The following is a 27,050-nucleotide window of genomic DNA, read 5'->3' as shown; positions in this document are numbered from 1 at the left end:
ATGTGGAATTCCCTTCCACAGGCAGTGGTTTCAGTGGGGGAGCATCAATAGTTTCAAAAAATTGCCCCTGTTTTCCATCTGGTGTTGGCACATACTTACATATGTTCTGGCGTTGCCCAAGGGTGGTACGGTTTTGGATGGAAGTGTTCCAAGGTTATTAACTTCTGTCTTCAGCTGACTCTCCTGGTTTCCCCTACCCTGGCATTGTTGGGTATCTCAGATGATGAACAATGGTCCAGATGCACTAAACTTTTTATCATATATTTGTTATATTATGCTAAGAGAGAAATTCTAATTGAATGGAATGCTCATTCCCCTTTCTCCCAAAGGTTTTGTGGGAAAACCTATTGGGCCGTACACACAATAGGATTTTCCGACAACAAATGTTGGATGTGAGCTTGTGTTGGAAAGTCCAACCCTGTGTATACTCCATAGAACTTTTGTTGTCAGAATTTTCGCCAACAAATGTTTGAGAGCAGGTTCCCAAATTTTCCGGCAACAAAACTTGTTTTGGGAAATTCAGAGTGTGTGTACACAATTCCGACGCACAACAGTCCACGCATGCTCGGAATCCAAGCAGAAGGTCCGCACTGGCTATTGAACTTCGTTTTTCTCGGCTCTTCGTACGTGATGTACGTCACTGCGTTCTTGACATTCTGAATTTCTGACAACATTTGTGTGACCGTGTGTATGCAAGACAAGATTGAGCCAACATCCTTCGGAAAAAAAAAATCCACGGTTTTGTTGTCGGAAAATCTTATTGTGTGTACATAGCATATCAATTCTGTTCTTCCTATGTACAAGTTAAAGCGGGAGTCCGCCGGGAGTCCGCGTTTTTATTTTTTTATTTTTTTTTTTTTTTTTATTTTTTTTAAAAAGCCAGCAGCTACAAATACTGCAGCTGCTGACTTTTAAAATAGTGACACTTACCTGTCCAGCGCGCCCGCGATGTCGGCACCCGAAGCCGATCTGTAGATCGCTTCTCGGGTGCTGCCACCGCCATCTTGGGTATGGGAATCAGGAAATGGAGCCTTTCGGCTTCATTTCCCGGTTCCCTACTGCGCATGCGTGAGCCACGCTGCGCAATAAGGACGGTCCCCGCTGCCTCTGGGATCTGTGTGTTTTCCCAGCAGGCAGCGGGGCACTTGCGGAAAGGGGCGGGCACTTGCGGAAAGGGGCGTAATCTACGCCCCTTTCCGCAGAGAGCTATCCCGGAAGTGGGTGCAGTTACCTGGATTATCCAGGTAACTGCACCCCCCTCCCCCCTGATAGGTGGCAATTGTGGCGCCGGAGGGGGGGAGGATTCCGATGAGCGGAAGGTCCATTTTAGGGTGGACCTCCGCTTTAACTTACATTATTAGGAATTGCCCTTGGAAGTTCCATAGGGTAGGGCAGCCATGGAAGGCCTAGCAGTGGAGTATTTCTTCAACTGGTTACTGGGGGGTGGCAGTGGTGCTCTATCTTGTTTGATGTGTGGCATGACCCTGTGTGAGGGCATTGTTCCGGTGTCTATGAAGACTTGGGTAACTTATGTTCTTTCCAAATGGATATTGTGTTATTGCTACTGTCGGTGTGTGTGTTCTACCTTAATTCCACTATGAGCTGTTGGTTTCTGTACCATGCCAACGTTTCAATAAAGGAACATTTTGTTTGTTTAAAAAAAAAAAAAAAGATAGCTGTGGTTGCTCTTTTGAGTTGGCTTTAGCATTCATAAAGCGAAATCTGATTTTTACCCGGGGTTACTACAGTTTCTGTATTTGAACACCATTCATGTCAATCTGATGTCGTTATGTATGCCTTTTCTCATCCATTTCTGCTGCTGTCAAACTTAATTGCATTCTTTCCACCTGATTCACAAAGGTCGGGGACTTGAATGTTGTCTCCGTAATCAATACAAATCCATAGTAAAATATTAATAGAGATCACAGTTGGGTATGATGGATTCCAACACCTGCATACTTCATGGCAGCTGTCCGATCAGTCATACGTTGCCTGGCACTGCACAGGTGGAGCAACATGTGTTAACCACTGGCATCCTCTAGGGATGATGGAGTGCCGGGGGGTGCGGGGCACTCTGCTGTGTGACCTGGATGGATGGAACAAGCGGGGCACCCTGTCTGCCCAGGACTTAAGTAGAGTTCTGGGTTAGAATAACAGTGCTCGGTCCACCAAGCAGCAGGACAATGCTTGTGTTGTAAGATGACACTGGTGTGAACACATTGTGACCCTGGATGAACTACAGATTAACAAAAAAAAAAAAATTAACTTTTAAAGATTTCAGCCTGCAAACACTGGGTAAAATAAATAAAATGCAGATTGCTTTAAGCATTTAAGTAAAGAAAAACTTTTTAAAATCATTTCATTGATTAAAAAGTGATTCAAAAGCTTTTAGAATTTTTTTTTTTTTTTTTTTTTTTTTACTCTTTTTACACTATTTATGAAATATAAAGAAAATAAAAAAACTATTTGACTTTTTTTATTTTTTTCAGAATATAGCAAAATATTTTTGCTCATTTTTATTTTTGTAGTTTTGGATGTTGAATTTGGAAGTTTTGGGGAATTGAGCGTTTCCGATACATTCGTGATTTTTTTTTTTTTTTTTTTTTGAATCCTACCTTAAATAGTCTGTCCAACTGATTGTTCCATTTTTATAAATTCAGGTCACCAAATAGTTTGTCTCTCTGGGACCCTGTTGGGGGGGAGGAGGGGTTTGCTGTGCTTGTTTTTGGGTTAAACATGAAGCCACGACCTTGGGGTTATTGGCACCACATTACTCAGCTGAACTAACCAGCCAAACCAAAAAGAAACCAAAGTGTACCAGACCTATTACCCATAGGTTGATGGATTAACCCCTTCACGCAGACCGTGCACAAATTTGCATTCATGGCTTGAAGGGGTTATACCGGGTGAAGCCAGGCACCAGGCATCACCACAATACCGTTATTTAGAGCGGGCAAATTTGCGTTCATGGCTTGAAGGGGTTATACCGGGAGACCCGAGCCACCAGCCATCACGTCCGCTGGCTAGGCCGAGACCCGAACAAAGCCGGATTTGGATCTGATCGGGTCTCCGATATAAAATCCCAGAAGCAACGTCACTTCCGGTTCACTCGGCTGTCAATAGCTCCGATTTTTTTAAAATTGACAGTATTCAGAATCGCCAATTTTGGCGATCTGAATACTTTTAAGTGCAAAGAATGGATTTGTTTTTTTTTTTTAGACCCCCGATCCCTCCATAAAGAGTACCTTTTGCCACCTATTAATGTCACAAGGGATGTTTACATTCCTTTTGACAGCAATAAAAGCGATCAGATTATTATTTTTTTAAAGGGACAAAGTAAAAAAAAAGAAAAATATTATTTAAAAAAAAATGTAAGTGCCTCTGTCCCCACGTGCTCACGCAACAAAGAAAATGCATACGTAAGTCGCGCTAGCAAATGTAAACGGAGTTCATATCACACATGTGAGGTATCGCCACCATTGTCAGGGTGAGAGCAATAATTTTAGCAAAAGACCTCCTCTGTAACTCTAACCTGGTAACCTTTATTTTTTTTAAAGCGTCACCTATGGAGTTTTTTAGGTACCGTCGTTAGTCGCCTTTCCACGAGTATGGAAATTTCAAAGCATGACATGTTCGGTATCCATTTACTCGGCGTAACATCATCTTTCACATTATGCAAAAAAAATTGTGCTAACTTCACTGTTTTTAGTTTTTTCATTCATTGCCCAAAAAAAAATGCGTTTGAAAGACTGCTGTGCAAATACCGTGTGACATAAAATATTGCAATGATCACCATTTTATTCTATAGGGTCTCTGCTTAAAAAACACACACACACAAACACACACACACACACACATAATGTATGTGTGTGTATGTATATGTGTGTGTGTGTGTGTGTGTGTGTATATATATATATATATATATATATATATGTATGTGTGTGTGTGTGTATATGTATATACATATATATATATATGTATGTGTGTGTGTATATATATATATAATATTTACAACATGAGGGCAGACATTACAGTTACATTACAATTTGGTACAAGAGGAATCTGAGGGCCCTGCTCGTTAGAGCTTACAATCTAAAAATATAAAAAATGTATGTATATATAATATAAATATATATATATATATATATATATATATATATATATATATATATATATATATATATATATAGATATATGTTTGGGGGTTCTAAGTAATTTTCTAGCAAAAAATACTGATTTTTAACTTGTAAGCAACAAATGTCAGAAATAGGCATGGAAGGGTTAAACATTTTTTATTTTAATGGCTTTTTTTTTTTTTTAACCAATATGGTTTTGTATGTACAGAGCACCCTTATTCTAATGATGGCAGCTTGTCTAATTTCTCTTGTGATGTCACAAGGTCCTGGTCGCCCAGTAGGCTGAAAATAGATTTTTCAATGTTCGAAGATAGCTACCTGTACCGCAAGCACCAAAAAAAAAATGGCTACTTTGTTTTTTCTTTTTTTTAAGACAAGCGCATGTATATGATTGACCAAAGTGGTTGCAATGAGTTATTTTTTATTTTTTTCTGCATAATTAATGACACTAATTGATGTCCCGCCCGAGCATACAAATGATTCTTCTTCATTGCTCACCACAGCCATGAACCTCTTTGGCCTAAACTGGCACCTGCAGCCGACGGAAAGACAGACATACGAGATCTCAGATGACAAAGCCAGCAGTTGGCCTTTGCCGACAGACGTCACCTTGTACCCTTCAGGGAAAACAGGCGAAGGTATGGTGTGTTCTAAGTGTTGTGAGTTTCTCGTGCGTCCCATTTCACATGACCCATCACGCCTCTGCAATCACTGCATATGTCTGTGGTCACCCCCCATGGTATCACGGGCCTTTAATAAAAATGGGGCCATCTACTCATTCTACTGATGATTTTTTTTCTTTCAGTTCCGTACCTGATATCACTATTCTTTTCTGGTATTGTAGTTAGTTTTAGTTATAGTCCGCCCAAAACTTAATTGCCAAGTGGTGACCTCAAACAGTGGAGGAGGCATTGCAACATCCCCCATTTGTGGCCTTAACAGCCTTGTTTGTCTACAACATGCTATTTGTAACTTGTGTTTTTGCTGATCATCATTTCTCAATATATTTTAGTAAATCTGTAATTAAGATTATTATGGGGGATGCCATTGGTCCCCTTCTTCTGAAAAAGCTAGTTGCCTGGCTTTTAGATTTAACACGCGCTATCTCTCAGACCCAAAACAAGTATCTAGCAAAGTCCACGAAGAGTCAAAGTCTCTTATGTGTGTAATCATTCTAGGTCAATAAATCAGAAAGCAGTGTAGTTAACGCATCGGCATGTCAGGTAGGCAACCAGCATTTTTCAATGGCATCCCAAAGCACTAAATCAATGCCACATCGCACAGCAATGTGCTACCATGAGTTGTGCTGTGCTGCGTTAAATAAAAAAAAAAAAAAAAAGTCTGATTTCTAGGTCTGTTGAGGCACATTGATAGCCCATTCAAATTAATCTGCATTCACAGTAACGTAAGACATAATATATATTAAGGCACTGCTTCTAACTACATGGCTATGAGGGGACCCTAGGCTATGGCTGTCCTTGCTATTTGATCTAATGTAAGGCTAGGTACCATAGAGCTGGCAGGAAGTGTCAGTAGTGTTGAAAGGTTGGGTAGGCAGTCTCTCATTTACCGGTAAGTTCATTTTTTTTTTTGGTAGTGGATTTAAACCAATGGCATCCCTTCATTCCTTCCTAATCCCTGATTCTTGGATACTATCTTTAGCTTTTCTCAGCTTCTTGGACCCTATTAGTCTCCGGTATTAGGCCCTAGCCTGGCCTTCATTGTTCACAGTTACTGGATTGTCCTATATATGTTTGTGTGGAGTTGATATTTGCAAGAGACCTTTGGGGAGATTAGCCACCACTGAGATAATTGTTTTTTTTTGATAATTGTTCTTTTCTTTTTGATACTGGCTGTCTATTTAAGTCTTCTGTACCTATTGATATACTTCTATGCTTTTCTTATATGTATAAATATGAACACAAGTGCAGCGCTAAAAAAAAGTGACAATGAATAAAAAAAAAATTGAAAGTGAATCCAAAAATTGTGTTAATTAAAAGTGACAGTCCCAAGTAAAGTCCTCTCCTAAGAGTCTTCTCATGTTCTGAAATCAATAATTCTCCAAACGTTAGACTCCTTATGAGCCACCACCGTGTGTCCAATATACAGGCTTACCAGAGCAAGTGGACTCTTTTACACACCGCAAAGAGTCAACAAGGCATGTATTTCAAAGGGTGACCACCCGGGATGTTATGCACATCTTCATCCTGCTCCAATTATTTATTCCTAGAGGTCACAACCTCAGGCACATGCCACTCAGCCAATATAGTGAAGAGAATTCAAACAAGGCCTCATAGTGTTAAATCTAAAACCTCCATTTATTTAAAGAAAATGTTAAAAACTCACAATGTTAAAAAGACGAGCGTTAATCAAAAAAGCCACAGATAACGTCAGACATAACCAAACGCATAGGGTGGAGCTTATGCTCATGACATCATCGCGCACATTGCTACCAGGAATCTGCTTGTCTGGGCCCGGTATATTTGATTAGCGCTTATGAAAGGTTTCTTTCATATTTGGAGAATTATTGATTTCAGAACATGCGAAGACTGTTTTATAGAGGACTTTACTTGGGACTGTCACTTTTAGTTTACACTATTTTTGTATTCACTTTCAATATTTTTATTTATTGTGACTTTATTTTAGCACTTCAACTTGTGTTCATATTCATGCATTTCTCAACTTATGTCAATTGATGTGCCAGCTGCTAGTTCTGTTCTCTGAGCGCGAGTTCCCTTTCGATTTTTCTTATATGTATGTATAAATAAAGATTAAAAAACAAACAAAAAAAATGGCATCCACATAAAGGGTTTATAATTTCTTTAAAGTGCAAAATTAAAAAAAAACTTAACAGGGACCCAGTCTTTCTCCCCCTCTTAACCCAAAGGAAAGCTTGAAATATTATTTAAGTCATGGAACCCCTTCTAAAAATTTTTTAAATAAAAATAAATCATTATTCATCATGGGCTAGTGGGGAAACAAATGCCTCTTACAGCAGTTAGTGAGAAAAAAATCAGTACAGTACTTTTTAGAATGCCACCCATACAGAAGGCTAAAAAAAAAAAATCTGTTGAGTGGTATTTGACCTGGAATTATATAGGCACCTTCAGCTGGAAGATAGATCAGCCACAGCTCAAAGAACCTTGAGGAACCACTTGAGGAACCACTTGAGGAACCACTGGGGGAACCACTGGAGGAACCACTTGAGGAACCACTGGAGGAGCCACTGGAGGAGCCACTGGAGGAGCCACTGGAGGAGCCACTTGGAGGAGCCACTTGGAGGAGCCACTTGGAGGAACCCTAGAATTCCATGGAATCCTGGTTAAGAATGGTTGCTTTAGCCCTTGCCTTGCCAATCCATCCAAAGTGGGAAAAAAAAAAGTTTTGGCCGGAGCGGAGTTATAATATACTGCACAAACTCTTAGGTTCTCATTTTCAACAAATGGATCAAACCTGGTGATGTTCCCTTTTTATGTTTTTCGGTCTATATCCTCTGTTGAAAAAAATCTGCGTTAACTCTGAAACTTTGCAATAACTAGAGCAAGACTGGAGAAGTCTTCTTTATTCCTATTTACTTTGCACTTGCGATAGAGAATTTCAGTTGCACATTTTGCGTCTGTTGGACCGTTTATACACTGAACCCCACATAGTGAGCTCTGCACAATGACTGCACCTTTTTTTCCGGGATCGTAAATCAGCCCCAGGATTTGTAAGCGGTAAATGGGTCCGGAATAACCTTTCAGCTTTATATTAAACATGTGACAGCTTAATCCAGCTGGAAAATGGTCATAATTGAGAATATCTTTCTTGGAAATTGCAGACCGAAGACAATTAACAAACGTCTGCTCTATATCATCGTGTAAAGTTTGAAGAAACGGGCCCACAATTTTGAACTCCTGACGTAGTTCTGTTACGTTTTTTTTTTGTTTTTTTTTGTTCTTTTGGGGCTAATTGCACCTTTCTTTTGATGACGGGACCCCCTGTTCAATATCATCCGTGTGTGTTTTATGATGTCTACCAGCTGTAACAGAATGACTGGAGGAAAACTGACGTGGGGGCAAACTAATGTTCAATTCATCGTCCTGCTTTGTGTAGTCAGGAAAACACAAGTTGTGATTACTCGGCAGTTATGTGATTATAATTTAAGCCCTCTAAAGCTACAAATTAGTTAATTGGGTAGGAAGTTCTAAACCCGTCCGACGTTCATTATAGATGCCAACAATGTGAAGATTGTGCAGAGCCTGCAGATCCGTGGGATTTCCCAGAATTCCCTGCAGTGATGGCGCACCTCCTGGGAGCTTTTGTTTGGTTTGTTTTTGTTAAATTTTAACTGGTGAGCAGCGAGTGCTACCGGGATTTTTTTTTTCAGTCATGTGATCTTTGGAGGGACATCGTGTTGAGAAAAACTTTGTTCTGAAGGCCAAAAGTCAAGGACGTTGACGGAAGAATTAAAAGATGGAAAAATCAAATGCATCCAGTTTTCACAAAATATGTACTATTTTTAAAGAATAAAAAATACATTAAAAAAATGACCTACAACCCAAAAAGGTTGCAGACTACTCAAATCTTTATCTCGGTACAAAAGCCGGCATCAAACAGCGTGGTTTCGTGCGTCCTTGCTCTTAATCAGGTGAGGAAACTTTTTTGGGTTATTGGTTTTTGACAGTGTGGAAACTCTTTTTTTTGTCACCTGGAAGGCATCACACATGCCAAGCCATAGGTCATCGCAGGGGACAAGGGGGGCACTCTTTATGTCTGTAGGAAAAAAGATTTAACCTCCAAATAGGAAAAGACTTCTTCATAGTAAGAGCTGTAAAAATGGGGAATAGACTTCCTCAAGGGAGGATTCTGGTCAGCTCAGTAGATTGTTTTAAAGAAGGCCTGGAGTCTTTCCTAAATGGACAAAATATAACAGGATATTTAATATTTATTGGTAAAGTTGATCCATGGAATATCTGATTGCCTCTTGGGGGATCAGGAAGGATTTGTTTCTCTTGCTGGAACAAATTGTATCATGCTTTGTTTTTTTTTTGTTTTTTTGCCTTCCTCTGGATCTATAGGATTGTGTATTTGGGATTATAATTACATAATTTTTTTTCACTTTATTGGTTGAACTGGATGGTCTTTTTTTTTTACACTATATTGTCAAAAGTATTGATATGCCTGCCTTTACACGCACATGAACTTTAATGGCATCCCAGTCTTGGTCAGCTATAGGACGGGAGTCTGTGCAGGCCAGTCAAGTTCCTCCACTCCATGACCGCAAACGGTTCTCAAAAATCTCCATAGGCTACGCTTTAAAATTTTTACAGGTTATTAGTTTAGAGTTATGCCGTGTACACATCAGAATTCTCGTTGGAAAAAGCTCTGATGGTTTTCCCAACTGCATTCCGACGGAATTCCGCTCAAGCTGTCTTGCCTACACATGGTCACACCAAATTCCGATCATTTAGAACGCGGTGAGGTACAACACGTACGACGGGACTAGAAAAAGGGAATTCAATAGCCAGTAGCCAATAGCTTCTATCTCATAGTTGAATCTGAGAATGCGTGATTTTTGGCGTGTCGGAATTGCATACACACATATATTTCTATTACAAGGAATGTAAACATACCTTGTAATAGGATCACGGCATGACAGGTCCTCTTTACAGTGAGATCTGGGGTCTCTCTCCTCTATGCTGGAAAGCTTGAGATAAAAAAAAAAAAAAAATTGATCTCAGGCTTGCTAGCCAAAAAAGTGTTCACATCTGCCAGCGCCAGAAGTGACGTCATGATGTCGCTCCTGGACTCCGAGGGTCATAGAGATGGCCAGGGACCATCTGGTCTGTGGTCAGCTCTATGGTAAACCCCTGCTGCCAGCGGATTCATTCCCCGGATGAACTATTTTAAAATTTCTGGGTTTTCTAACACTTTTTAAGTCTGCTTGCTGCGTTTAGCTCTATGTCCCTGCTGGGTCTGTACTGCGCAGCAAACATTCACAAATCTGGAAACTCTGGAGGGAGTTATAAGTAAAAGGTTAGGTAAGGGTTGTTTTTTCCTTTCTTTTTTTTTTTTTTTTTTTTACATTTTAGTTTTATATATTGCATCTGGTTTAATAAAAGAATGTGTGGGGTAATTTTTGACACTTAATACTCAGGTGGGCTTAACCTGCCGCTCTTTTCTAATTTCAACCAGACGCCAAATTTCCTGATCCTATAAATAAAAGTAATTTGACTGACAAAATTAATGGGCCCTTTTTCTGTAATATTTGTTTTATTAAACTGCAGCCCGGGCCGTAAACCATGGCTTAAAGGGAAACTCCGCACGGTTTGCTGTCAGTACAGATTGAGTCGTTTTATTAGTTCAAAGTCATTTTGAACGCGGCTTTTTGTAAATGTTATTTTTACTGCTCCGTGTTTTTTATTTTATGTCGAAGGCTTATTAGAATATTATTTACTTCTATTGGGGTTATGTTGTGCGCAGGAGGATGGCTGAAATAGAGCGGAAACAAAGATAATGCTTTGGGTTCAGCCAGTCATTTGGATTGGCATGAGAATATATATTACAGAAGCTCCTCAATGTAGAGGCATTTCAGGGAACCATCTGTGTGCTGTTTTTTGTGCTACAGCGAAAATAAAGGTTCAGATCTAATTTACTATACATTGTTGTATTCTTATATATTTGTAGTCCTATAACCCTTTCCTGCTAGCCCTTTAAGAAATGTAATTGCTGTAGGCATGTCTTGGGCTTCCCAATCATGTGATCACTGTGATTGGCTGTCACAGTGATCACGTGATTGGAGTCGGTTTTGTCGACACACGATAGTCATTGTCTGACCAGAGCTGTTGGTGACTGATAGAGTACTTACAATGCTGAGGGCCCTCAGTTGAGTGCAATCCCAGCAGAAAACCCATAAGACTGGTCATAGGCATATATGGTTCAGCACCAGATAAGGCCCACCTCTGCATTGTCACTGGCAATACAATGCAGAAAGCACAGGCACTTTTATAATGGGCAAGTGTGGCTACCCATGAGAACACAAACTATATTACCAAAAGTATTATGACTCCTGCCTTTACATGCACATGATCTTTAATGTCATCCCAGGCTTAGTCCGTAGGGTTCAATGTGGAGTTGGCCCACCCTTTGTAGCTATAACAGCTTCAACTCTTCTGGGAAGGCTGTCCACAAGGTTTAGGAGTGTGTCTATGGGAATGTTTGACCATTCTTCCAGAAGAAGTGAATTTGTGAGGTCAGGCACTGATGTTGGACGAGGAGGCCTGGCTCGCAGTCTCTGTTCTAAATTATCCCAAAGGTGTTCTATCAGGTTGAGGTCAGGCCAGTCAAATTCCTCCACCCCAAACTTGCTCATACATGTTTTAAGGACCTTGCTTTGCTCACTGGTTCAAATCATTCGGTGGAGGGGGAGTATGATGTGGGGTTGTTTTTTAGGGGTTGGGCTTGAAGGGAAATCTTAAGGCGTCAGCATACCAAGACATTTTGGACACTGTCATGTTCCCAACTTTGTGGGAACAGTTTGGGGATGCCCCCCTCCTGTTCAAACATGACTGTGCACCAGTGCACAAAGCAAGGTCCATAAAGACATGGATGAGCAAGTTTGGGGAGTAGGAACTTGACTGGCCTGCACAGAGTCCTGACCTCAACCCGATAGAACACCGTTGGGATGACTTGGAGCAGAGACTGCGAGCCAGGCCTTCTCGTCCACATTCAGTGCCTGACCTCACAAATGAGCTTCTGGAAGAATGGTCAAATACTCCCATAGACACACTCCTAAACCTTGTGGATGGCCTTCCCAGAAGAATTTAAGCTGTTATAGCTGCAAAGGGTGGTCCAACTCAATATTGAACCCTACGGACTAAGACTGGGATGCCATCGGTCATTAGTAGCGAGATCTCTCATCTGTGTTCTCGTCTACCTGGCTTTCCCCAACCCCTTGCATTGCATTCTCCATAATAAAAAAAAAAAGTATATAAAAAGTCAGTGTCGGGATCATGTCCTTTAGCACCCGAGATGAAAAGGCCAAAGCGTGCCCCCCACCATGAGCTGTGAAATACTTTGTCAGGTCCTGCCTTTTTTCTTTTTTTTTTCACAATACATTTTATTGAGCAAGAATATTGTTGCACGTACAAAATATAGAGTGTAAAATAATAAAAAGGAACAAGAGAACATTTTTTTTTTTTTAATCGAATGAACAGAATCGTAGGCGTACAATGGTGCTGTGGTGATAATGGATGATGATAAAACAATGAGAAAAGTGTACCGTATATACTCGAGTATAGGCCGACCCGAATATAAGCCGAGGCCCCCAATTTACCCCCAAAAAAACTGGCAAACTTATTGACTCGTGTATAAGCCGAGGGTAAGACATGCCTGTCCATCCCTGTGTGTGTGTCCGTCCATCCCTGTGTGTCCGTCCATCCCTGTGTGTCCGTCCATCCATCCGTGTGTGTGTGTGTGTGTGTGTGTGTGTGTGTGTGTGTGTGTGTGTGTGTGTGTGTGTGTGTGTGTGTGTGTGTGTGTCCAGCCTACCTGTGTCCTGAGCCTTTGTCCCGAGCCTCCGTCCCGTGCCGAGCCTCCTTGCCTCCGTGCCTCGCCGCCATGCCATGCCTTGCCTCCGGTCCCGTCCCGTGCCGTGCCGTCCTGTGCCTTGCCTCCGTCCCGTGCCCTCTTCGTTCGTCGGCGCCTCGGCGGCCATTGTAAAATTCAAAAGCTGCGCCGCCGCCTTCGCCTGTGATAGGCGGAACACTGAATTTCCCAGCAGCCTGTGTTCCGCCTATCACGTACATCGTATCATCCTCGTCCGTAGTACGAGGATGATATGAAGTCCGTGATAGGCGGAACACAGGCTGCTGGGAAATTCAGTGTTCCGCCTATCACAGGCGAAGGGGGAGCCGGAGGCGCGGCTTTTGAATCAGAATGGCCGCTGTCTGTCTGCTCGACACGCTGATCGAGCGGGCAGACAGCGATGACTCGAGTATAAGCCGAGGGGGGCACTTTCAGCCTCAAAAAAGAGGCTGAAAATCTCGGCTTATACTCGAGTATATACGGTACATTGTTTTCTGGCGTAAGTCCAAATGAGCTTTCTTTAAGTGAAAAAGGGATTATATAATAAACACAAATAATTCTAAAACAAGAGGAAATTTAATTCCAAGAGTAGGGAAATATAAAAGTGTATTCTGGTGTATTTTGCAAGGTGATGCCCAATTAAGGAAATCAAAGAGAGGGTTGAAGTGTGGGAGTTGGTACAATACAGTAAATCGAGTACCTCTAATAGCTCTGTAGTCATTTGCGTGTATAAAGATGTTCCATGTACGCCAAGTTCTGTGTAAAAGCGTTTTGTCGATTCTTTGGTCATTGCCAAGGTTTTTTTCCATGTTGTGAATGGACTCTCCTACTAACACCCATTCTTCTACTGTTGGGACACAAGTAGGTTTACAGTGGCGTTTAACAAGCGTCTCGTGAGGGAACCTTTGTATTTTTTGTGAGCATTGAGTAATGTGGTGAAGTGGACAGCAAGCCAGATCTAAGGTCCGTTTTGTGTCAACGATGTGGGTAATCCACTTTTTAGTCTGCTCCTGGAAGTTTGCTTTTTTAGGGCAATGCCACCAGATGTGTAAGAAGGATCCTCTGTCTTGACCGCCTCTGTAACATAAATCAGATGGGTAAGGGAACCCTTTTTTTTTTTTTTTACTGCTGTTGGAGTTTTCGTAGCATTGAGTGAGTATTTTGAATGAAGTTTCCTGCATACGTGTAGTCGGGGAGCATTCGTGAGCAAAGACACATGCCTTTTTCCATTGCCCATCAGATATGTTGATTTGCAGATCTGATTCCCAGGTGTTCTTGACGTTTGCATTTGTTTTCAGGCCATGAAAATGATAAGTAAGGCAGGTCCTGCCATTTTTATGCCCACTATTGACGTAGTCGGCTACCTCTTCTGACTACCCCTTGGCCCAGCCTTACTAACAACAGTGGGTATACAGACCTAGAAACTCGTGTATAGAAATCTCAATAGCCAAACTCTCGGATAGAGAAGAACCTGGAGGTGAAATCTCCCCAATAGGGTCATGGATAGAAGTAATTACTCACAGTGCAGATGGAAAACAGATGTTACCAGGCCTCCAATAATAATTAGTGCTGGTCTTTTTTTTTATTAGTCACAAAATATTTGCAGGTAGAAGTCATTTTTCAATGTTACAGCAGCACATGGTAATGTTGGCTATCCTGATAAGAGGAGTCATGCCATGGTCATGCTACCTATCCGAGTCTGTAGTATGATGAATAAAAGCTCAAATTGAGCATTAGTGGCTTGCTGGGGACATCTGCTTATTGTCCAAATTGCACCTATTCAATGGGTCCACTGAAGGTGACATTGTTATATCTCTCTTAAAAAAAAAAAAAAAACTCCAGCAGTCCACGGAGTTTATTTACTGAAACTGGAGAGTGTGAAATCTGGTGTAGCTTTGCATGGTAGCCAAACAGCTTCTAACTTCTTCTTGTTCAATTAAGCTTTGAGTAAAAAAACTGGAAACTGATTTGTTTCTATGCAGAGCTGCACCAGCTTTTGCACCATCCAGTTTTATTAAATTAACCCTCATATCTCTTCGCAATGTCCCATATGTCAGTACAGGACACAGCAGTCACCTAGGGGTAAGTGAAAGGAACAGCAGTGAGTGGTCGGAAACACAGGCATCCGACACTCAAGGAAGTTTTGAATGTTGAAGATTTTGGCATAGACGGCAGTGCTTTTAATGGAACAAAGATAGGAGTTACGGAATGCCGAAGTGGGACGTACAATACCTCTTCTATTGCAAAGAACTGCTATTAGTTTATTTTTAATTTTGCTTATGGAAGAAGGAGCAGTGAGGGAGCACTGTAAGATGAGTATCATTGGGTCTGGGGGTGAGTGAAGGTTTACATGTCCCTGACACTTTTTCCTAAATGGACCAGGTGGCGTGTTCTCTTTAGGAGGCCCATTGAAACATAATATATGTACAAAAACCTGCAGGCACAACTTTTTGGTAATGGACAAAGGAGCAGTGGGGGGGAGCCTTTGAGAAATGAGTATCATTGGGCTGGAAAGAGGGTGTAGTGAAAGGGTGTTAAACATCCTCTGCTGCTTTTTCCTGAATGGGCCGGGTGACAGTATCTCTTATGGAGGCCTTTTGAAATGTTTGATACATGTACAAAAACCCATGTATACAGCTTTTTGCATTTTCAATGCATATGCACACTGAGAAGTTTCTGTTTTGAATCCCTCTCCCTTACTTTGCAAAACAATATGTAATACATGCTTCAAAAATTGACATTACATTGGCCCTTTTGTGATATGGGGGATTAACTCCACATGGTGAGCATTTTTAGGAGAGTCCCCGTCAGTCAGAACTAAACAGGAAAGTCTTAACACCATCTTGCCCATGCAGGGGTTTCAGTTTCACACACCGATACACCTGGTTCTCATTTCAGCAGTACCACTGCCCTTTATACTGGTCCCCCAGACCATGGGTTCCTCAGGCTCACTTAGCCTTTACTCACAGTGCCTCACCATACTGGCTCACTCCTAGACTCTGGATAGGTTTTCCCAGCACCCTCAGGCCCTCCACTCGAAACTTACAGATCCCTCTCCTGGACTCTCCAGTTGCCTCAGCTCTCTCGGTCCTCTGTTGACTCCTTGGCTATCCCAACTCTCCTGGACATGTAGAAAATGGAATTGCTCCAATATGGAGTTGTCTCCCCAGTATGACGGCTCTCCTGGCTTGAGCGCACCTCTATTCTCACACTCTGGCTGTGTTTCTAAATGGCAGCAAATGCAACTGCAGTAACGCTCATCAGGCTTATATCGACCCTCCACACCTGTGTACTCAGAGGCTGCAGGTGCCTCGCAAAATACGGAAACAGAATTGAAGGTTTCTTCTAATCCCCCCCCCCCCCCCCAGATGCTATGCAAACCTTCAAGTTTTCCAGTCCCTGATCCAGGATAGCCTCACTGTCACAGCTAAGAGAAGGCATAATTGAAAGAGGGGCCCTGGAGTGGTAGAATTGTACTTAGTCCAAGTGTCTATGGTCAGCTGTGATGTAGTCTTGGTTTGGATTTTGCAGTTGGCTACTATTTCTCTTCTATGGTAGTTAAGCCAAGAATTTATGAAAAAAGCATAACCCAGTGATACAGGTGCTTTTGAAAAACACTCTGCTTGTTGCATAAACATAATTTTGCCTTTGGGCAGCGATCGACGGGGAGCCAAAACACGCTTTTTACAGATTGAAATCTGACATTACCTCGCTGGTTTCCCGCTGTCTCATTAGCGACGGCTAGATCAACACAAAACAACGCTCAAGCCCGGTTTTTGATTTTCAGGCATTCAAAAAGATATTTAGATCTTTGGTTTAAAATGAGTGCAGATAACGGCTGCTGGGTTTTATTTGCCTTTGTGTTATTCTCCCCCCCCCCCCCCCCACCCCCCATTTACTGATGGAGAAGAAAGCCAATTCAATGAGATTAAAAAGAAAAGGGGGAAAAAAACACACGCGCACATAGAGAATAAATGTTTTGTCGGGAACACGTGGGAGCCAAATTAAATTAGATTAAAAATAAGATTAAAATGAGGTTTATTATAGAAATGTTGATTAGAAGGCCCCATTAAGGTCCGCTATTGTGTCATTATCTAAATAGAAATCTCTGCTTTGGCTTTTCAATCAGACATCACTCCAAGTCCTTTATTTACACTGAACCTTCTGCAAAAAACGGTGCACCCCATGGGTGCCGGAGAGTTTTCTTGCCAGTTAAAGAAAGAGACCTTTTAACTGTAGCTTTTTACAAAGTTTTAGTAATTTTGAAATGGCAGAAATGGTAATTTGGGTTTCATTATGGAAAACATTTTAAAGTTTTTATTTTTATTTAATTTTTTTCTACGAAAAAGATCACAATTTGTAAAAATAAAACTCCCAACCGGAAAGTTTTCCCCAAATTTTGTAACGCTATAAAATTTGCTTGGCTTTGATTTTTTTTTCTTTGCTGACTACTGACTGTTTGCCTTATGTCCTTGATGGGCTTTGGGATGCGAGGCACCCTTGACTGTTGGAAAGAAAGGCCCGGAGACCTTAGGAATGAATAGGCACGTGACAGGGTGGAAGGGGAACCAGGGAGCACAGGGTTATCTTTTAAAGTTGTAGGGAAGTTGTACTTGCATTATTGGCTGAGCAGAGGGGGAGGAGCGTAGTAGTTTTGACTGCAGAGATGGGTGGGATGAGAACAGTCAAGAGTCAGTAATCCATTCATACTAACGTTTCTCCCTGGTAATTTTCTTATTTGTATAGGGAGTAGGTAAGGTTTGGTGAGGCGGTTGAGACCTCTTGAAGGGGTTAAAATTCTGTGATCGTGAGGACACATCGGTTGGTATGGTTACTTTGCTGGTTGAGGTCCAATAACAGGGACCAGGTAGTGGTTGCACTGTATGGTGTCTGTGGACAATTGATAATGTCCCTGAGGTGGTGTCTTGCGGCTGGGGGCATATGTATGTGTTTAGAAAAGGGGTGCCACAGACAAAATGTTCTTGGTAATTTTAGAACGTAATGTTAAATTTGTTAGTTATGGTTATAGTCTTATATTTTGGTAATGAAAGGCCTTTCGACCATTTAACCCAACTTTGGTATAAGCATGTATTATTTGGTTAAGTGGGGGGATGGATTTTGGGAGGGTAGGTTAGTATATTGGGGTGGTTACATCTGAACTACCCTAGTCAAGATTTTGGCGAGTTATATTTTCTGTCTGTAGTCTTTCACCATCTCCTTTTGCGTGTCTGCAGTCTCTTATAGCTTTCCGTAACATTACACACTCTAAATATTGTATGTAGCCATTTGTTGATATGGGGACCTGAAGCGCGGCCCTTGACATCATCAAAATTGAACGCAACTGATTTAGAATATACCATTTATTAAATTGTAGATGCTTTTAAGAAGCATCATATAAAAAAATGAGCAGCTTGCAGTGCTGTAGATGTAGAACTAAAATTGAATTTTCCTCTGACCCAAATTTTTTAACCTCCCAATGTATCTCCTCTTCTACCTCATTGCAATGGGGTCAGGGCTCCCATCCATTCTTTAAGCGAAATAAAGTCTAACTGCATTACCTTTCCATCTGTCACTATGTCTGGTTCTAAGCATTTGCCCTGATCATATTGCATCATGGAAGTGTTGCCTTTCCTTCTTTTCCCAAAGGAGACTAGTATTCTTTTTTAATAATATAATGCAGATACTATTTAATAATTAAGTATATTATCAACGTGTGTTATTTAAGAACCCAACGACTTGATATTTGTGTCAAAGTAAATCACATTCCAAAAAAAAAAATCAAAAAAGAAAACCTTTCTGTAGGTACTACTTATGCTTGATTGGGGCATTCAAATATATCTAAAGCCAAAGTAGGGAATGACTAAAAAAAAAAATTCTGCTTTTTGGCCACTTGAGGAGATTTGCACTCATTTGCTCTAGACCTAAGCGAGAGTAAGTGGAATCCTCTCTTAGACATATGTGTCCCCAATAGAAGATTTCGCCTCCATACCTGTTCAATGGTGTCTGAAAACATTGGCCTTTCCTCCACTTTCTTTTTCATTGACAGTGGTCACCAGGACAAATGGAGAAGGGGGTTCTAAGTTCCCACCATTCTACTCAAAACTAAAAAAAAAGTGTAGGCTTTAGATAGATTTAAGGGTTCTACCTTCTATACACATGTTAAAGAATTAAAAAAGCAAAAAATAAAAAAATATATATGTATAAATTGACCCTTCTCCTTAAGCAAGCTGGGAAGATTTGGGAACGGCGTTGCTCTTGGGAACCAATAGGTGTAATCATTCTTGGGCTTCATGCCTTATTCAGAATTATGAAGTGTGGGCCAGGCATAGACACAGCATGGTTAAAAAAGGTCTACTAAAGAACTTAAAGGGATGGGCTAAAATATATTATTCTGGGTGTTTAGATTAGGAGGCCATTTAATTTTAAAAATCAAAGCCCATGGAGCTTCAGAAGTTGACAGAGTTTGAATAGATTTTACTTCTTCTGCCTTTAGAGTATATTTTGTTAGATGTTTCAAACATAACCCTTAGAACTTATTATCCATATAAAGGGAGAAGAAAAAAAATGAAATTGAGAAATTCTTAAGTGTACTCAATGGCTTGTTCATTACATCAAATCCTTGTATGAATTATGGCTCAGAAAACCTAGCAGAACAAATATGTAAAGAGAGATGTCACATAAAAATTACTTTTCTGCAAATGTTGTAATATCTCAAAAAGACTGGTCATTGAAGACATTTTTCTTTATTTTTTTTATTGTCTGTTTTATTAAACAAAATAGGAAAACCAACAAGAAAACCTGCAATCCCCTTTCCCGATGATAGTTTTATTGACTCTGGCGAGCTGGATGTTGGTCGGCGGGCTACTCAGAAGATCCCACCAGGAATATTCTGGAGGTCACAAGTATTCATAGATCATCCTGTTCACTTAAAGTTCAATGTGTCCCTTGGAAAAGCAGCTCTTGTTGGCATCTACGGCAGAAGAGGTCTACCACCGTCGCATACACAGGTAACCAGAGCTGATGGCAGCAGTAATTAAATATGGTTCAGGCAGACATTTTTATTTTTTAAATCCATCTAAACTGCCCGTTTCATTAGGAACTTTGGACAACTCTGAGCTACAAGAGCCTCATAATGTTGATTGGCTATATCTTTGACCCTGCTGATCTCTAGTGAATGGATAGGCTACGTTTTCAGTGATATCCCCTAGTCTCTAGTAAATGGACAGGCTGTGCTATCAGTGATGTCACTGGTCTCTAGTGAATGGATAGGCAGCGTTCTTAGTAATGTCTCTGGTTTCTTGTGAATGGTTATGCTACATTCTTAGTGATGTTACTGGTGTCTAGTGAATAGATAGGCTGCGCTCTTAGTGCTGTCACTTGTCTATAGTGAAGGGATAGGCTACGTTCTCTTTTCAAATATTTTTATTGAGTTTTCAGCAATAAAACACAAGGTTACACAACAGGAACATAATAAACAACTGAATAGTCATAGAAGATACAGTAGGGCAGTTTGGTAGGCAAATAACATAAAATAATCTTGCTACTCATAAGTCAAATGACTACTTGAGCCTTGTGCTCTTTTTCAGTATCGGTGCCGCTGAAGCACTCCTGGCACCGCATAAAGGGAACTAGCTGTGCCATGGAGCACGAAGTTGTGCCATTTATAGTATATAAACCTTGACTATGTTATTATTTATAAAATAGGCTGCGTTGTCAGTGATGTCACTAGCCTCTAGGTAATGGATAGGCTGCATTCCCAGTGAGGTCACCTGTCTCTAGTGAATGGATAGGCTGCATTCTTGGTAATGTCACTGGTCCCTAGGGAATGGATAGGCTGTGTTCTTAGTGATGTCAATGGATAGGCTGCGTTCTTAGTGATGTCACTGGTCTCTAGTGAATGTATGGGCTGCATTCTCAGTGATGTCACTGGTCTTTAGTAAATGGATAGGCTGTGTCCTTAGGTGATGTCACTGGTCTCTAGTGAATGGATATGCTGCATTCTTAGGGATGTCACTGGTCTCTAGTAAGTTGGATAGGCTATTTTTCTTTCTTTCACTCACTGTTGACAAGCACACTTTTGGTTTAGTATTTGGAAATACACTCATCGGATATTTTCCTGGTTTTTCAGTTTGACTTTGTTGAGCTGTTGGATGGGAGACGTCTTCTAGCACAGGAGTCCCGCAGTTTGGAGGGTCCTCAGAGGCTGCACAGAGGGGTTGTTCCTGTAACAAGTCATGAGACGGGGTTCATCCAGTACTTGGACTCAGGAATTTGGCATTTGGCTTTCTACAACGATGGAAAAGAGTCTGAGGTTGTGTCTTTCCTTACGACAACGATCGGTAAGTACTCTTTTCTAGTGGCAGATTATTGGACCCTAAAGATTGTTGCCTTGTAGAAAAGTACACGCTGTAAAGTAGGCACTGGCTTTTTTTGTTTCTCTTGATTATTTATGAATTACTTACCATTATGCTCCTCGCGTTTTTGTTTTTTTATGTGATGAAAATAACACACACATTGGTAGTTCATAGAATTTGGCTTGTTGTTTGGTGTGATTTAACCTGCTTTTGAAGTGTTCAGTAGATCGCAGATTAGTGGATTCCCATCTACTTCAATGATATGCGGATTGCCATACTGAGGCCAAAATTTGGCCTTCAATCCTTTTCAGTTCTTTGGACACCAAAGGTCCTATCGAGATGCAATTGCATTGTAGACAAATGAGGACAAACAATAACTGAGGGACCAGGTATACAAGTCAAGTCTAGTTTTGTGAGTTGGGGTGCATAAACTGTGTAGGCCAGTGGTTGGCCCAATACCAAACATTCAGACATATATAATAAACCAGCACTCAAGCAGACATAGTAAGGAAAAAGAAGGTGTTGGGGCGGGGAGAAATAAAAAAGGGGGGGATTGAATGGGGATGGGGGTAACTGGAATCCAGAGCTTACCGTGGCAAGGTCTAAAAGGAAAGCCAGAGACTGTAGGTGTTGAGGTCATGTTTACACGTCCCAGTAGGGCATCATAGTCACAGGAGAAGGTAAAATGATTTTTATATTTGACCATTTTGAATATTACTTTAATCTGCCAGGCAACAGACACCTTCCAGCTCCCTAATGGGTGAAGGTCATTGGGTGTTATGTTACTGCCTTTGGAGTGGTTTTGAATGCACCTCAAACACAGGTCACCAAAACCTTATTGACGTCAACTGATCAGTACCCATGGCAGTCCACTTGCTTCACGCTTTTCTGTGTTTCTGTGACGTCAGCAAGCCTATTATGGTGCATTTAATCTGCAGACAAAACCGGGTCACTCACAGCCTTTTCTTGTCAAATGCTGCATTTTCCATTTTGAATGGAAAAATATATCATTTAATGAAATCGCTCATCAACATCAGCCCAAAGTTGGGGCGAGATGGGCACCTTCTAGTTAAGAAAATAATATGCATCTGCCAGATTTACTCTTCCACTCTATCCTCTTTCTTTCACCCTTTTATTATGTATTCAAACACAATCCATCAGAACTTTGTGTGCTGGAGACACGTCTCCTTCATCAGTTTACTGCAACTGTCAACATCAGCAAAAAAAAGATACTACTACAACAGAACTGCCTTATACATGGTGGTGCCTGTGAGAGAAAATAAAATCACTGTCATTCATGGGCCAATATAAAACTAATATAAATATTAGACCAGTGGCATGGCTTTTTCCTCCATTTTAGTAGTTAAAAATAAGCAACATAGACTTGGTATCAACCTCCTGCAAATCCCCTGTACAGCAGCACTCAGACTGGGTGATGGGGGCACTAGTAGCCAATGCATAAGTATAGGGGTGAACTTCTGTTGCATTGTCACAAGTTGGGGGTGGGTAGGTGACCAAGCCTAATTGATTAACTGCAGCAGGTCATCTACATGGTCGTGTGGTTTATCAGAGGTGTGTAACTCTCTGAACTAGATGAAGGGAAATACTAATCCTTTGGAATGCAAAATGGCTCTCTTTCTGGATACATCTGTGTACGTTCTCATGTATTTAGATCGGTGGTCTCCAAACTGCTGCCCATTGCTTTTATCCAGCCCTTGGGGCATTATTTCCCCCACTGTCAGCAACAGTGGGGCATAGTTCCTGCCACTGACAATAGGGCACGATTCCTCCCACTGACACCAACGACGGGGCACGATTCCTCCCACTGACACCAATGACGGGGCACAATTCCTCCCACTGACACCAACGACGGGGCACCTGGACATTTTCTACTCCGACTGGCCACAGTCCGCCCCCCCTAAATTTTGAAGGACAGTAAACTGGCCCTTTGTTTATAAATTTTGGAGACCCCTGATTTCCAATGGACTTGTTCTGTAATGCTCAAGACATTTCATAGCTCTTCCGAACCACTTGAGATCTAATAAATTGCGTGTGACGGGAGGGACAGTGGAACCAAGAATACCTTGGAAAGGTTGGGCAACCCATGTTTCAGCTCCCCATGCACCTCTTATGTCTTAGTCACCCTGTGCTATCCTGGCACAGGGTGACTGAGAAAATATATCTTGGATTACTTAAAATGGGACATTAATATTTATCCACAATACCTCCCAGGATATATGTAAAGACTGTTCTTGGTTTGTTTGATTCTGAACTCAACATGTTAGGTGAGAGAGCTGATCACATTTTTGCTTGTGCTAACTAACCCTGCTATTGTGTGAAGGAGTTCTGTGTTGATGTTTATGATAATGTGTATTGTATAGTCAGAGCTAGGATTCCGTTACATTGTGAACTGAATAATTTGCTTGGATAAGCATTACAGAATCTTTTATCGTACTGGAAAGCAAGGACGTTTTGAAAGAAAAGAGGCATTTAAAGCGGGATTCCGCTGCCGTTTTTTTAAATTTTATTTTACCTGTGTCACTGGTGGGCGATTCCTACGGTGTCTTTGCAGTCACGATCAGCGTCTTTTTAACCCCCGGCGTGACAATTTCATTGCTAAGGAAAACTTTTAAAAAAGCAGTCCGGCGGTTTCCATTTTCACTGTGGGCCTTTGAAGCCCACAGGCATTTACTTCCTGGATGCGATGACGCTGAGCTCCCAGCATCCACCGCTCCATCTCGCACATGCTCATTGAGTGTCCTCTTTGTTTTCCTTCCTCTTGCCTCGTGTGCTATAGTGGTAATGGCAGATAGAGCTGCCTGCCCACTTTCAAAATGGCAATTTCGGACACGCACTCGTCACGTGACCGGCGTCCTCCTTCCGAAATCTCACGAGATTTCGGCATGACTGTGTCCCCCACGGATTCCTGGGAAATAGCTAAAAAAGTTCCCAGGGACCATTGCGAAGCCGATAAACACGCCTACTCCCACGGGAGGAGAGCCCGGAAGTCGGCATTAAACATTAAAAATAAAAGGTAAATACTGCATATTATTTTATTTCAATGGTCATAACTGCATCTATGTTCCAAAGCCATTTGAATAAGATGAACTTGCAATTTTCTGTACAAAACCGCTTTAATTCTCTAAGAAATGGACAATTGGCATCTGTATCTGTTTCGAAGGGGCAACGTTGCAGGAAAAGGCCCTCCAGCCACATGCGTTCCATTGACATGGACATTACGGTTGGATATTGGTTCAGTCCTTATACTTCACACAAAATATTTTTGGCCATATAGGTGATGAGTTCAAGCTGAATGCTCACTGCCACAAATGACCTCATGTCTGATCGAGTATTTTTAGCTTTTTGTAGGAAAAGATCTGAGCCAGCCATTTGTACAGTGAGCAGCAGGCTCATGCGAGTGGCCGTGCTGTGCATTCTGGGGAAGGGGGGAGGGGGGTGAAGCTGACTGACCAGCTGCTGAATTAGCCTCAGGCTATCTCTGTACCAAGAGCTTGTCAGTTCGCAGCTTGCTTCTTCATCCGCAGGATGGATATACTCTCACACATTTAATGCACGCAGGATTGACACACCAAGGAAAAAAAATGCCTGCATGCACGATCGACGTTTGTAATGAACCCTTATGTATGCATGCTCCGTAATTTCCTCTTCAGGGCAAGGGTGCCTCTTGTTAGTCCAGTCCTAATATCAGGGCAAAATAATAACAAAAAAAAAGATATCTCTGCAATACATGAATATTTCCCCATGTTTTTATGCCGTTAATGACCTGCAAGTACAGAAATACACTCAGTCCTGTTGCTTTTGATAAAGGCCTAAGGGCGAAACGCGTCAGTATTTTTGGATAATGTTATTGCTGTAATGCTTAAATAAATATTTTCTATAGAGAAGCTGTCAAGTTGTCAGCCTGTACTTTCTACAGTCCTGTTGTGGCCTGACCACACATAGCAATTTTTATGTACTTTTTACTAAACTGCCCAAACCCTCCCACTCTTCTCATCTTTACAACATCATTATTTATTATTATACAGGATTTATATAGCGCCAACAGTTTGCGCACTGCTTTACAACATGAAGGCAGACAGTACAGTTCCAATACAATTCAATACAGGAGGAATCAGAGGGGGGTCCTGCTCATTAGAGCTTACAATCTACATAGACCCTAATTATTCTGTAGTCCAATATAAGAACCAGGAGGGCCAACTAGACTCCCTAAGAGAACGGGACAGCTTTGAGTTTCTGACATGATCAGTGCTTTATGAACACGTATAACAAAACCCTTCCAATTGTTCCAAGAAAGAACAAACTAGAGTTGTGCATAGTTGGGGTTTACATACACTTTGGGCCTCATTCACACCAGCGGGCGCATGTTAGTTTTTTTTGCAATTTATTGTTGGTGTTTGTAGCACCACACATTTTATATTAATACATTTCTATATATATTTTTTTACCAAACTCGTTTAAATAAATCTCATTTTTTTTTTTAATGTTTTTTAAATAACAAACATGTTATACTCACCTCCTCTGTTTAGTGGTTTTGCGCAGAGCAGCTCTTCCTCTTCTTGGGTCTCTCTTCGGCGCTCCTGGCTTCTCCCTCCTGTCATGTGCCCCCCCCCCCCCCCCCACAGCAAGAAGCTTGATATGGGGGCACCCAAGCCGAACTGCAGCTCCCTGTGTCAACTCGGACGTGGAGCCGTGGTTCCGCCCGCCCCGCCCCGCCCCCCCCTCTTTCCTGATTGGCTGACTTTGACAGCAATGGGAGCCAATGGCGCCACTGCTGTGTCTGAGTCAATCAGTCCTGGACGGCCAAGGCACTCCTGCACATCGCTTGACAGAGATGGGGCTCGGGTAAGTGGGCAGCTATCACATGACCCAGCTTTATCCTAGCCTGTCTGCAGGGTAAGATTTCAGGAGGAGAATCTAATTCTCTGCTGCTGGTCACATGTTCAAAATAAAAAAAAATAAACAACGCCTTTAGAATAAAGAGTAAAAATACATAATATCGGTAAACTGTTTTGAAATCAAATCTTTATTATTTTTTGGCAATAAAATGTTCACAGACTGCATCACGCCCCTCCAGCCTGTGTCTTAAAGTGAGTGTAAGGTGTTTGTTATTTATTTTTATTTTTTTAATAAATATCATACTTGCCTCCACTGTTAATAACAGGGAGGTAAAACCTCCATCGATCAAGATGTAATATCCCACCCCCCATTGTGTTTAGCTGGTTAGTGGGCAGGAGAAAGGAGGGAGTGAGTTGTCATTTACCACCGCGTATACACCCACATGTGTGACTCTGTAGTCACATGGGCTGCTCAGATGTAATAGGGAGGAAATGCTCAGTAGAAATACACTAAAAACTGAGCATGTGCAGAGTTGCCAACACTGCTCTGCAAAATGCCCAGCTGCAGTGGGGACATGGACAGAAGGGGGAGTTAGCGAAGAGCGGGATCAACCTGTTTTTTTTTTTTTCCAGAATACAGCAATTCAATCCCATAGTGACTATTTACAGCATGTAATACACCATTTATTGATCGTTTTTTAATGATGCGGGTTTAATGACACTTTAACTTGACACCTCATTTAACTCAATGCGTGAAAGCACATTGAAATATGCTGCGCAGAAATGAAGAATGTCCTACTTTTTTTTTTTTTTGCGCACTGGTGTAAACCGAAGCAGTAAGGCCATATAGCAGTTTGTCTTGTCTGTGAGTTGGACAACATTGCCCAATGCAACTTAGGCTTCATGTACATGGGACGTTTCTCAACCTCGCCTGAATGCTGGAACATCACAGATAGTAATCCACGTTTAAAAACGCGCTTTTAGCGGCGTTTGCAAGCCACGTTTAGTGTCGTTTAGTCGCTTTTACGTTCAGGAGCATTTACTAAAGATAACCTCAGGAGACCCTCCCAAATGTTTAGAAAGCACTAAAAAAACAAGTATTAACTATTTCAGCCATTCAGTGGGAGAACAGTGTG

General features: G+C 41.5%; 1 protein-coding gene across 12 annotated transcripts in view; it reads left to right on the top strand.

Moving 5' to 3' along the window:
- Positions 1 to 27,050, top strand: part of TENM4 (teneurin transmembrane protein 4) — a 2,098,843-nt gene that overhangs the window by 1,816,104 nt on the left and 255,689 nt on the right. For all 12 annotated transcript variants that reach the window (XM_077451390.1, XM_077451387.1, XM_077451388.1 and 9 more), the window contains 3 exons: positions 4,640 to 4,774; positions 19,485 to 19,711; positions 20,833 to 21,043. In XM_077451390.1, the coding sequence (XP_077307516.1) occupies positions 4,640 to 4,774; positions 19,485 to 19,711; positions 20,833 to 21,043 (573 nt within the window). The remainder of the gene's footprint in view (positions 1 to 4,639; positions 4,775 to 19,484; positions 19,712 to 20,832; positions 21,044 to 27,050) is intronic.

This window comes from Lithobates pipiens, unplaced genomic scaffold (assembly GCF_037356315.1).
Source record: "Lithobates pipiens isolate NorthernLeopardFrog02 unplaced genomic scaffold, aLitPip1_a1.2 Scaffold_23, whole genome shotgun sequence".
Taxonomy (NCBI): domain Eukaryota; kingdom Metazoa; phylum Chordata; class Amphibia; order Anura; family Ranidae; genus Lithobates; species Lithobates pipiens.
Note: the sequence above shows the minus strand (reverse complement) of the source record. Positions and strands in the feature narration are given on the sequence as shown.